Source organism: Chlamydotis macqueenii, chromosome 27 (genome assembly GCF_036417535.1).
Source record: "Chlamydotis macqueenii isolate bChlMac1 chromosome 27, bChlMac1.mat, whole genome shotgun sequence".
Classification (NCBI taxonomy): Eukaryota; Metazoa; Chordata; class Aves; order Otidiformes; family Otididae; genus Chlamydotis; species Chlamydotis macqueenii.
In genome coordinates this window covers 518,810-532,217 of record NC_141582.1, presented here as the reverse complement: position 1 = coordinate 532,217, position 13,408 = coordinate 518,810, and the positions used below count along the sequence as shown (strand labels likewise).

The window sequence follows — 13,408 nt, the reverse complement described above, 5'->3', positions numbered from 1 at the left end:
TTTTTTTTTTCTCCTCATGGAAAATGTATAAATGTGATATTACTATGTATTGTGCTGATTGGTTCTGTTTCCTACTTTTCTGTGGTAGGAACATATGTTTGTTTATATTCACCTCTTACTTTTTACATTTCATTTGTATTATTAGCACCTCGATCAATGCTATCTTTTAATCCATCTGCACAGCAATTGTTACCCTTTTCCGTGATGGTGACTTCTAAATGCCGTTGCAATGCAAACAATAAATAATGTTATACTTAAATAGCAATCATATAAACAGCAGTGCACAGAGAAAGTACTCTGGGGGCTGGTAAGCTTGCATACCCTCAGTCAGGTTTTGCTTTGGGTCCTGAGGTTTTGCTTTGGGTTGAAGGCTCTAGGCTGCACTGCAGCCTGGAAAAAAATGAATAGCATCATTCTTCCGTAGCCAGAAAAATTTCTAGTAGGACACCTACAAGTGCTGTGAGTACATGAAAATTAGTGATGTTAAGGCCGCATGCTCGTTAACACTGATCAGCAGGTATACCTGCCACAATGACATCAGTGGGTATAGAGAGAACAGGATCAAAAAGTTTTCATACTGCAGACCCTTCAGCTGTCATTCCACTCCACTGTGCAAGAAGGAAGTTAATGATGCGGGCAAAATGACCAGCAGCAGCAGCTGGATGCCAGTGGCTTCTACTAATATTTTCAGAAGGGGAACAGCTACAGGCTGCCATTCTCGATCTGTCCTGCAGAAGCCAAGGAATAAAAAAGTACATTACCTTTGCAGAGATTCTGAATGCTTAAAGGAAACATATTTCATACTATGATCGCTATTTGGAAGTGCAGTTGTGGGAGAATGCTGATAGAAGCCTTCATTGACTTGTGGTCGGGCCCAGTCGGCCGCTTGGCGGGAGGCCGGAGGGTGAGGCCTGCAAGGCCCACAAGGCTCGCGCCTCCCCCTCTCCGTTCTTAAACGTGTTATTGCAGAGGCGTTATCACGGAACATTCTGCTACCAATTGGCTCGGCTTTGGCCAGCAGCGGGTCCGCCCTGGGCCCGGCAGAGTCCACTGAACAAAGGGGAGCGACTTCTAGAAGCTTCTTACGGCAGCTGCCACTGTAGACTCCCTCACTAAATAAAATCAGGACAAAAGCCTTTCTGGATTCCAGAAGAAATGAAAATCATAGCAAGAATTAGTGCTTATGGTTTTTCAGGTTGTGTATGTCAGATGGAATAAACACTAATTTAAAAATTCCTATTTTGGGGGTACTTCCTGTTTTGAATACACTTGCATGGAGATCCAATTAAATTATCATATTAAAATCAGTTAGAATCTTTCACTTAAATGAGAATTAACTGTTCCCAGTATCTGAAGAGTTAATTTGTTCTTTATTTACCCATCTGGTCACTCAGAGTTCTGGAAGAATGAAACTTAACTGAATTCTGAGGATTTTCTTTTTCCATTTCAGGTTCCAGTTGCAAGTACTTCACATTTGAAAACCCGTCCTTCCATGTGAGAGCGTCATATGAGGAACTTCAGTCCTGATTTACAGAGTTGTTTACTTGCTGACCGGTGCCTGGTAGAACTACACAAAAGCACTAAGGTATGTATCGAATTCATTCTAAAAGTTCTGGGTGCTTAGTTTCCTTTTATAGAGTAATTGATGGTGTAAGGGATCTCTGGCCATCTGTAGTCCAGGCCCTCCTGTTCAAAGCGGTTCAGCTAAAGCAGGTTACTTTGGCCTGTGTCTAGTCTGCTTTTTAATATTTTCAAGGTTAGCAATTCCACAGCCTCTATGAGCACCCTGTTCTAGCGTGGGACTATCCCATGATGAAACCATGCTTCCTTCCATCTAGTTACCATTTCCTGTGCTGTGACTTGTTTTCATTGTTTCTTGTTCTGTCACTATGCATCTCCTTTTTTATGTGGCTTATGGTTAGTATGGCTTTCCGCTTATTTAATGCAGTCCACAAGTGGGGATACTTGACTATCCTGCGGAGATTTTCTTGTTTGCTTGCACCTTGAGAGCTTGGTTGGGCTACAGGAAGGAAATTGGTTCAGGAAATCAGTTCTCTGTGTATATGACACTGTGCACACAAGTGGGGGAATGATATTGCTGGTTGTATATGCTGCGTCAAAATTGGCAATACCTTAATAGTGTAGAAACACATTCAGGAATCCAGAAAGGATTTTATTGTATGCTGCCTTTAATGTACCAGCCAAATGGCAGTGGTCATGAATTGTTGACAATTAAACACTTAGTATGTGAAGAGCTGAAGAGGAGAACTTGGATTGTACACATTTCCATCAATAGTTCACAGGACATTAGAGCCTCAATGTCAGAAGTTGTGCTTCTGCACAGGATCACAGTGTATTAATGAAGTTGCTCCAGCCATTACACTCCAATTGCTAATTTATTCATTGTTTACTAGCAGTGGGGAGAGAGGGAGGAAGGAAAAGCCAAGGTCTGAGTTCAGTAGCCCTTGAAACAAAGATGTGTGCTACCTTTATTTGCAGTATTTGCTTTCTGAGTCATATGTCTATTTCAGCCTTGGTGAATGAGACTAGAATAAAAGGAAGCAAGTGAATACAGCCAGATCAGTTGACTGGAAGTAGGCCTTATCCCCAAATCGTTCCACTGCAGCTGAATGTTAACAACAGTAAGGCAATCGTGTGTTCAAGATGATAGGGTGAAACATGTTCTCATTTCCCGAAAACCCACCCTGAGTTCGTAGTGTTTAATCCTGTGATTTGAGTTGTTATTGTTGGCTGGTTCACGTATCTCTGTACTGAAGACCATTATCCCTACTCAAATGCTCACCATGAGTTAAAATGTTTTATTGAGATAAAGATATGCCGAAATAATGCCTAGTTCTGCTAGCTGCTGTGTAAGCGAAGAAGTGAGACGTGGTCACTTCTCATGGATCTCTATTAACCAGTGTGTTCTGGGAAAGCTTTACTAGTTATGAAACACAGGCAAAGGACACAGTTTTAAAAATCTGTTTAGCTGTGCTAAATACCTCTTACAGAGGCTGGCTCTATCTTTAAAGAGGCCAGGTGTCATCGTTTACAGGAGGATTGTGACAACCCTTCATAGCAGAAAAACCCAAAGGTTTAGGAGCCTTTGCGGGTCAGAAACGGCAGAAGCAGAATTTGGATAGATTTGGCTCATGCTGTCACTGAAGTATGAAAGAGTTGATTACTTTGGAGAGCTGAAAGGCATGCATGCACACAGCCTCTCTGTCTGTCCCTGTCCTCCTGCGCCTGCTGCTGTGCCCACCCCCAGTGCTCAGTTTTCCAGGAGACTCTCCTATAGAATAATTTAGCCAGGCAGGGTCCAATCTCCTTCTTGTTCTTCACTGGCACTTATTTGAAGATACATTTCAAAATTCGATATAGATACCTTAGACATCACAAAATTGTGCCCCCTAATTATTGTTTTGCCAGTAAATTGCATTGAAGGAAGTCACATTTTAAAAGGCTTGCCAATTGACTTGATGCAAATGTCTGCAGTCCTCCTCATTTCAGTGGCATTGTGCAAAGTACGTTAAGCAGAATTTGATGTGCAAGCTAGTTCATGAAATACATACGCACATTTACATAAAGACTCCTGTTTGTCTGTGTATGTGCATTACTAGTACACGTCAAATATGGACACATCTCTTTTCATTCAAAATGTGCCAGATTAGCTTGGAAAATTTATACACGTTTTTAGTCTATAGAATTTGCAAGCTCATTTTGAATGCAGTGACTTGAAGATCTTTACTTGAAAACTAAACAGGCTAATTGGAGGTGTCGGTAACTTCCACCGGGGATAATGCTAAGCAGTTGGAAAGAGTGACTGATGGGGGAGTGGTGTAGCTGAGGCCAAAGAGGGCAAAGCGTGTGGCTTTGTAGGAGAACATAATTGTCCTAGATGTTGAACGGGGCTCTGAGCAACTTGATCTGGTTGAAGATGTCCCTGCTCCTTCCAGGGGGGTTGGACTGGGTGGCCTTTGAAATTTCTTTCCAACCCAGACCCTTCTGTGATTCGATGTCTGTGCAAGATCTTACATGAGCAGGCTGTGTGCATTGATGTTCCATGCTGGGGGCACAAACCCAGTTTTCCCTCCCTCCTCAGTGCTGGGAAACAAACATTTTGATATGTGAAATACTTCGCATGTTTGGAAGCAATGATGCACCCATAAGATCCTTCATTCAGCGGTCTCCTTGGGCTCACAGTGTGGAGTGCGATTCCCTTTAATGAGTGGGTAATTGCAATGGCCCCTGCCTGATAATGGTCACCTCCTCACCCTGAATCCTGGAGCTGGGAAGAAATGTGCTTAAAGGTGCAATTTCCAGGAACATGGGCTTAACTTGTACCCTGACAGTCTCTTAATGAAATGCATAGCCAGCCCTGTGTTGGATCATTCTCCAGCTGGAGTAGTCTCTGGCTTCTTGTTATTTTAATTAAAACCTCTCTGCCTCAGTAGCGCTTGGGGATTGCGTTCACGCAGCCTTTCACAGGAGGTCCTTGGTTTGAGGCCAGGCTGCTCTCACTCCAGCCAGGGCTGGCCAGTGGCACTCTCATGCTTGGTGTGGAAATTAGTTGGTTGTCCTCCTTCAGGGTCTGCTGGACAAATGCACATGTCGCAAACCCACCATTGTGACTGGCACTGCTGAGCCGTCTCATTGACCCTTTGCTGGCTCAGCCAAGGGTTTGATTTGTGCTTTGGAGATAGAACAGTCTTCCCAGCGCATGGTTCCTGAAAGGAAGCATGTTGGTAGGACAGTGTGGAAGATTGTATCGCAACTAGCTGTGATGCTGTTGGGTGGAGGAAAAAGGGCTTAATCTGACCTTTTTTAATACTAAAAAGAGGAGAAAAAAAGTAAATGCATGCTATTTCTTTATAGTCTTTTCTTAAATTAGGAAAACCGCGAAGAGATTTTCAAGAAGCTTCATTCCACATTACCGATTTTCCCCCTCCCTCTCTGATCTCATTGATGAGTAGTTTCTCTGAATTACACTTCTCCAGATTCGCAGTGCTGTAAGCTTGCTTCCTGCTATGCAAAAGAGCTTTGCTGTGCTCAAGCACTTTCCATGGATTGTGCATAGCAGTAGGATGAAAATTACACATTTAGAGTGAAGCCAATTTTATTTCATAGCAGGACTGAAGTTATATGTAATTTTTAAAAGGCTAACAAATGCTAAATAGCCATTGCATGCATGGTTTATAGATGTTGAGAGGTCATTATAAATCATATGTTAGAACTGCAACTGCCAATTAAGAGAGTATTAACCCTTTACAAACTTCCCAAAGTACCATTTCCATACGTGATACTAATTTTTCAACCACGCTTAGAAATAAAGTGCTAAATAAAACTAGATGAAGAAGGGAAAGTTAATTCAGGTTGCAGTAAGGAGTTTTGGTGAGAATTTTTCCACAGATGACAAATAATTTCATTCAATTAGATTAAAAAAAAAATACTAGGTCATCAGAAGGAAAAATCCATAGATTCATTAAGACTGCATGGAAGTAGAAGAGATCGATAATTTAACTGCAGATAAGTCCTATTGGGAGCGTGCAGATGGCTCAAAGGCTTTGAACTTACAGTCTGAAGATGCTCTTCCTTTCCTGCTACCCCCCTATGTTGTCCCACAGTGGACTGTGAACACGGGAACATCAGAACCTTGGATTTTCAAAGTGGTTGTCACCCTCTCGACCCCCTCTCCCTCTCCACCAAAACAAACAAGGTTCAAAACCAAAACCCTCTGGAAGATGATAATCTGACTGACTGTTGATGGACATGCTTGGATAAATCATCCAGAGGAGTATGAAAATACCCCCTCTTTGGCATAAAATGGGTTGTGTTACAAAGTTTAGGGACATGTTTAGTAAATCTTGTCTCGATTTAAAAACCATCACGACTGCTGTTCCTGAATGCCAACACATTTATTTTTCAGATTGAAACAGAAATGACCAAACATTGCAGCGACCTAATATTGCAAAGCTTAGATGTTTCCATCTCTGATAACATTAGAGACAGACAAGTGACTTCTTAGCCTCTTGATGATTCCAAGGATTAACCAAATTGTAGGACTTTGAATTTATTAACAATTGCCTGATTTGAATTGCTTTTATTCAATTAACTAACTCGAGTAGGACTTTCAGTGTAAATGATGACCTTAAACACAGTCACTGTGGAAAGGAGAAATGAGATGTAGGTAAATGGCACATTGTTATATGCTCCAGCATTATCTTGAGTTTAATATGTGAAATTTAAGTAGAGGAGAGAAATGTCTCACTAACAAAAGTTGAATTTTTTCTTGCTACTTTTGGATATAATATGTGCTGCTTCTCTGACGAATACATTAGGCTGGGATAGGTTGGTGGCTTCTGCAACAGCTGGTCCAGCTGTGGTCCAGGTCACCTTTCAGCGATCTGCTTTTGTTTAAAAATACTGACTTTTAGGGGGGTTAGAAGGCGAGATGCCTTCAAGGATTTGGGTCATTAGCCTCTCTCCTCCCAGTTCCTTCTCTTGAGATGGGCAGGGTTGTTTTCAGAATGCGCACTCAAGATTGGCAGGTGTCAAATGGTGAGAGGAGGGGGGGAGAATGGTGAGGGAATATAAATGCTAAAGATTATCCATCTGATAGATAAAGCCTCAGGATTTAGCTGAATAGAAATTTACTTTGGTATATAACAGATGTCCAGATGTCCTTTGGGATGAATTAATTTATTTAAATCCTATCTGTTTTAATGAAACACTTTTTTAAAAGCTGGAATGAAACCTGACTGAAATGCCCACTGAAATGTCTGCCAAAAGCCAGCTACTTGACAAGAGTGGTCTAACAAAAGTGCTTCAAGGTATTGTTATTCTGTGGCTGATCAGGACTTTGGTGTTGTCTTTAGTAGACGAGAGCTTAGCAGCTACAAGTTCCTCCCCTGTGCTGATACCGCTCTGCTTTCTGCAGCCACTGCATATCTCAACAGGCTGATCTTGAGAGCAGCCCTGTCCTCCTGGAGAGCTGCTGTGGCTCTGTACGATTATCACCCGAGTCCTACATTCTTGTTTAACCTCCTCCTCTTCCTGTACTGAAAACTGTTGGCTCAGCCCTGTAGTCCTTCCTTTTCTTGCTGGAGTTCTGTTGTGTTTCCAAACATTTGAATAGTCTTAAAAATCCTCCTTCCAGCTGCCTAGCACCTCTGGGACTGTTCTTACTGCTGGTGAGTCGTGCATCGACAGAGGAGCCACTTGCTGTAGCACACGTGAGGGAATACACCTTCTGCTAGGAGTACGGCACAGGGCAGGGGTTTCCCTTTTTATTGCAGCCAAATACAACAAAGAAGCAGAGGTTGGTTAATCTTGAGCTCGTCGGCGCAGTTCCGTGTTGCATTCAGTTACTGTGTGTTGGCACGCGTGTGTGTATGTTATCTTTTCTTCTGTTTGTTGCTAGTTGCAATGAGTTGATATTGTACCTATGATACTACGCATTGATTACCTTCTCCCTGCTCAATCAGTTCCTTGATGAGTTGTTATTTGGCAAATAACAGTGATGTGAATTTAAAAAAAAAAAGAAAAAGAAAGAAAAAAACATTTGTAATATCAGATTAAATTGACCTAGAGGATTGCTACATGGGCAAACCCCACGGTGTTTACCCCAGTGCTGTGATCCCACTGGCAGGATGTCATCTAGCTAAAATTTCACAGCATATAGGTCATTGTGACAATTCCTCTGAAGAGGAAGGATGTGAGCATGTACATCTTATTAATTTCCTTGGCTTTTCTGAAATCAGTCCCGTCACTAATGGTTCATGTTCTAGTTTCCTACTCCCTGCCAAGACTAGACTTTTACCCACTCCAGAAAAAGCCTCTCAGCATTTTGTTTTCCACTTTGTGCAGTGCAGCACACACCCAGCTAACATCTGACGTGGAGGGTGGTCGGATGGTTCTGGTTGCAACCATCTTTTCATCTCAGTCTCCCAGATATTCACAGCAGTAAACATCGAAGTATCTTTGGGCTATATCATACTGCCAGCAGATTCTGATACATGATCCTGCAAACTCTTTGTTAGAGGTGTTAACTAAGGAACTGGCATTTGGGTAGCAAAGCAGGGCTTGCGTTTGAGGAGGAGTTATGTTCTAGTTAATCTTAGGATGTGCACTATCTGTATTGTTGGGCTGCCTGTTTTATATTTAGATTGGGTTTGCTAAGGCTGTTAGATGTTTTAAAAGCAATTAGACCTGAGATTAGACATTTGTCACTAAGGAGATAAATTTATAAATAAAAATAGTTATTAGATGTCTGCAATAAATTTAAATAAAACCTTAATTAAATGAAGAGGAAATGCATCTTGGTGAAGATGATATGCCTGTGAAAATAATGATTTGGAAAGAAGCTGGTGAACGTTCTAAAACCAGTATTTGGGCTACTGTGGAATCCAGCTTGCGCTGGAGTGTTATCTGCCATCTGGAATGTGATGCAGAGGCCACAGCGGAGACAATCTGATTCCGTGCTTTGAGTCCTATCAGCCTTCCTGGTTACACTGAAAAGCAAAAATTCTCTGGTCAGAGGCTGTGCCAGGGCTGTGTCCGTTGTTGCACACGGGAGGGAGGATCTGCCATACGCATCGGCAGGTTACGTTCGCACCTGGTAACAAAGGAGATGTGGGGAGCAAAGGCTTGCGTGTGGCTGTTGTAAGGTTGGAGTTGGTCAGGGGAAGAGACTGATCCGGGGCTTGTGCTGAACGCAGGCTCTTCCAGAGAGTCCTGACTCTTGGAGATCGATAGTGGTGCAGATTGTTATATGCAGCAGCCAGCTGCACAGGAATGGGCTGACTCTTCCATCCTTTGCAGCTTTCAAATAAGGGCCACTCATCTTTATGAAATGGACGGCATAGCAGAAATTATGGGTCTGCTGTGGGAATATTTGGGGGAGGAGTCTTGTTTTGTATTCTGTCTGGGTGACTGTAATTGTTCTTTTTTGTGCCTGAAACCTCTAAATCTATCCAAGAACTCTAAATGATTTTGTAAAGCCTTGAAAATGCAACTCAAGTACAGCCTAATGGCTGAGTAGATCAAGGGGAAATAAAGTGCTGTTTGCTGCCTGAGTCACGAGCTTTGTAAACTCAGATCTGGCAGTACCGTGGCCAGGCCCAAGCATCTCTTAAGTTTGTTTATTTTTCTCATGAAGGAGTATTTTGAATAGAGCAGTGTAAACCTTTAGAGTTTTCTGTAGGCAGAAAATAAGAATTGGCCAAAGAGCATTAGCTCATTTCCTTCCAGCAGCAGTTCTGCCACTGGTGCTACTGGGAGAGGTTATTCAGGGCTGTGAATCTCCAGTAAGTGAACAGCTGGTACTGCAGAAAAGTGTAGATACGTTCTTCTCTTCCTTATAGGTATGTTGCGAGGGCTGCTGGTGGTGCTTTATTTTGCAAAGTCAACATACCATGTAAAAATATTCATTTTTATTGTTGTTAATTTTGAAGTATTAGTGCATGGAAACGAATTGGTAGGCTGACAGGCTCAAGGCTACAATTCCAAGCATACTTGATTGCTTGTGTGTGTGTGTATATATATATATAAAATAATCACAGCTGTTGGTATTGATCAAAAACTTAATTAGCGACCTACAGATCTATGATCCTGGAAGAGAAGCTGTGGATCCCATGGCACATGTACTTTTTCGTACAGGTAGGGCAGCTAGGTAGCTCTTGGTCAGGTGGCTGGAGACTTTGCCAGCTGGACGAGGGTCAGCCGAGCACGTAGAACATTTCAGGTGTCTCAGCTGTGTGCACAGATCCTGTACCTCTCGCTGCTCTAAAGAAATGGAACAAAACCACAAACGGGCATTTTCATCCTCCTTTCTTCTATGAGGTTTTACCTTCTAGAGTCACTTACTTAGACCGATTAAAACCTTCCCATTTCTTCCTCTTTGGCAAGTATTCGAATAGGTTTGTTTTCTATTTTGTCAGAAACTGGAGGGGGAAGGGGGAAGTGTGTGTGATATTAATGCTGTTGAGTGAGAGCTTGCGTGGTTTTAGCTCAGGTTTTTTTAGTGAAAGTTTTCTGGTTTGGAGTTTGTGAAATATTCCATTACAGTATCACAGGATTTTTATGAAAGCCAAATGTTTTAAAACTTTCTGTAAAAGTGTGGAGGTTTTGAGTCTCAGTAAGGATATGGCAGTAGGACAGCTTATGACAATGCTGCTTCAGCTCTCGTAGGATCAAAGGATCCAGGAAAAGACATCCCCTGAAAATCGGTACGGTTCCCTTCAATACCGCTCTCCTCAGTTCACTCACAGATCTGGCAGGGTTTCAGATGGACTCTTCCTGGAGAATTATCAATACAAGGCACAATAACTGCACGCTTTAGCTTTTACCTTTATTAGGAAATTATATCATGAATAAATATGAATGTTAGCTAAAATGAAAGTGTAATGCAGATGCAGTTCATAGAGATATTATCATTTCTGATAATTAAGTTCTGAATCTTCTTTGAGGGAGATGTGTGTATTGCTGGCCAATTCAGAATAAAAGTAGTTGTTAATTATGATTTTTTTTCTTATAGAAATCAATCTCTGATCTATAGATAACAATGAAGTTCCATAACAGGACAAACAAAACCAGGGTTTTTATTCAGAAGCTTTGAGATGTTGCAGTCTGGATGCAGATATAGGGTACGAAAAATTGGCATCTATGGATTGTTTTGTGGAAATTTGGTTTGGTTTGGTTTTTTTCTCTTTTAAATGGAGTTGAACTACTTTGCCCATTCTGTGTACCAACCTTTCTGCTCCGATGCAGATCCTGGAGGCGACCAGAGCCTGGGGCTGGGCAGGGGTGACTTCATTTGGAATGGATTGCAGGGACACGCAATGGTCTTTTTATCTGAGCCAGGAATAAGGAACTAAAATAAAAAAGCTCAGAATCTGGCCTTGAGTTTCATGCAGTTGTTTTTTGTTACAGTAGCAGAATTGTGAGTAGTAGTACGCAGAAACCTCAAGAGGTCCAATGCTGTAAAATGATGAGCAAGGTACTCTTTAGTCATAAGGGGAAATATTTTAAAATATTTTTAAAAAGTAAATAACACATAATGATTAGCTCATAACAGACTTTATAAAAAGTGCTTCCACCATTTTGGCATCTAAACTCAAGCTTTGGGCAGGGAGTTGTTTTCAGAATATCTGATGTGTGTGTAGCACAGGGAGAGGAGGGACCAGCAGGACAGAAAACACACATAGAAGCTTTAGGAACCCAGCTTAGAAATGTTTGGGAATGGTACAGTACTGCCCTCTGAACAGCCTGAGTTTGCTTTGAAACCAAAAATAGTACGTGTGTGTGGGGGGAGTGAGGGCTCCGTGAGCCTCATGTTCTCCGCTGCTTCTGGTGAACAGGGCAGGCGGGACTAACCCAGAGCTCTGTGTGCACGGCACTGTCTCCACGTCCCCTCGGCGTCTCTCTGCTGACCTGGGTGGGCGTTAATTCCAGCCCTAGTAAGCTAGCTGGACAAACAGCGGGAGGCAAACACCGGCTCACACCGCAAGGTCGGGGCTGCTCCACTGAAGTTCAGCCCGGCGCTCGTGACCGGGAGAAATCACTGCTGTCAATGGGGCAGAGCTGGGGGGAAGAGGAGTTGAGGAGGAAAAAGGTGTCACCAGTTCTGCAGCTTCAGTTCTGCGTTGTTCACCAAACTCAGTGTTTTTCTGACTAAAAGACACTTAGATGGCAAAAGAAAAAAACCAAGCTGTTTCCAGTATGTTTACATTTGGATGGGATGCATGCAGTTAAACGCCTTTTGCGTGGATGATCAGTTTGTGCGTTTGCTGCCCCCCCGACCCTTTAATGCGACTTTCACTTTTAATCTGCAAACATGCCTTTTCCTGTTCTCGCCCTGTGAATACAGGAAAACAAAAACAGTTTAGAATTTGCCAAGAAATGTATACAGGACAGGTGGATTAGAAAAAAGATAAATACCCAGGAAAGAGGTGTGTTATTTAGTGTTTGACACTGTCTGCCAGAAAATCCAAAATACAAACATTCCGTAAGCTAGGGAAGGCAGAGGGGTCCGGGGAGGGATGGTGGTGGGCAAGGCAATACTGTGTCTTTAATTTTCTTTTCTGAAGGAAGAAAGTCTGCATAGCAATGACAGGCTCACTTGTTCGTGCCTTTAATGTGCGATCTGTTTTCTCCAGTGGAGGGCACTCAGTGTATCACAAACTGGAGCATTAGCACCAACAGGCTCCAAAGCAGCATCGCTCTCTGGAAAGCCTTCTGAATTAGACAAGAGCTGCCTCTCAGCACAGCTACAAAACACTTTAAACCTGACCGGCTAAATGGATAAACCTATCCTGCGTAGCTTTTAAACTGGGCTCGTACGCGGCACAGGAGGCCTGCCCGCCTCGGGAACTGGGAAGCTGGAGGATGGATTGCTGTGTCTGGGAATGGCAAAAGGCAGCAGAATGAGAGATGCTAGGTACCGGGAAAGATTTTTTTTTTTATTTTTCCCAGAGAAGTTGGTTTACCTTCGTGGTCTGCTATAGCTGTTACTTGCTGATTGCCACTTAATGCTGATGGTTCTCTGATGACTTACACAATGGCTCTCAGAGCTTAGAGTCCCTCCCTACCCCCCCACTCCCCCCCATCCTTCGTCCTTTCTTCCCCACCCCCAACCCCTTCCCTATCCTTTCCCTTCCTCATCCCCAAAATTCTCACTTGTCCTCTCTAGGGAACTTTGTGGGGGTTACTGGCATGCACGCTGGATGGTGGTGATTTGAGTGGCAACCGTGCTGTGACATGAAGATGCTGATGGTTTAAAGAAAAGAGACCAGTTTTAAAAAGCGAGAGAGAGGCGAAGGGGAAGCAAAAAAGGAAGCAGAGAGAAGAAAACAGCTGGAGAAAGGAGAAGGAGGATGTCTGTTGATGACAAAAGGATGGGTAAGTGAACTTTTCTTGTTTGTTTGTTAGCATAGCTGCGGCTGTGTGGTATATTTTTCAGTTGGATTATTAGCTGTTCGAGAGGAGGAAGCAGTCTAAACAGCAGCAGTGCATTCCTTTGCCAGGTGACTCACTGTGCTTGCTATTGTATTTTTAGATCATGTATTTTCCCCCCACCCCCCCACGCACACACACCTTTCCTCCTGCAGTGGTTTGCTATGTAATTAATCTGTAAATGCATGCACCGAGTTAAGGACGGCGGAGAGTGCGCTGGCTGTCTGCACAGCCCGCCCACGCACCTGCACATGCACCGGTAAGTGCATGTATGCATGAGGCACGCTCGCACAACATTTCTGCTGGGTGTACGTTCATGTTCCCTCAGCCTGTAGTGGCATTATTCAGGCTGTCAGAAAGGGCTGTTAACACTTTGCAGTATGTGGGAAGCAAAGGAGAGGGGGTGACTTTCTTCTATAGGTGGTTTTGAAAAGGCTTGTTTGAAAAGAGACCCCTA

General features: G+C 43.0%; 1 protein-coding gene across 4 annotated transcripts in view; it reads left to right on the top strand.

The window, feature by feature from the left end:
- Positions 1–1,504: 1,504 nt before the first annotated feature.
- LRRTM4 (leucine rich repeat transmembrane neuronal 4) overlaps positions 1,505–13,408 on the top strand; it is a 229,990-nt gene continuing 218,086 nt past the window's right edge. For 2 of the 4 annotated variants that reach the window (XM_086767841.1, XM_086767845.1), the window contains exon 1: positions 12,288–12,897. In XM_086767841.1, the coding sequence (XP_086623967.1) occupies positions 12,873–12,897 (25 nt within the window). In that variant the 5' untranslated portion in view covers positions 12,288–12,872. Of the gene's footprint in view, positions 1,586–12,287; positions 12,898–13,408 lie in introns of those variants that run through there. The other 2 variants (XM_086767844.1, XM_086767842.1) reach the window with 2 other exon arrangements.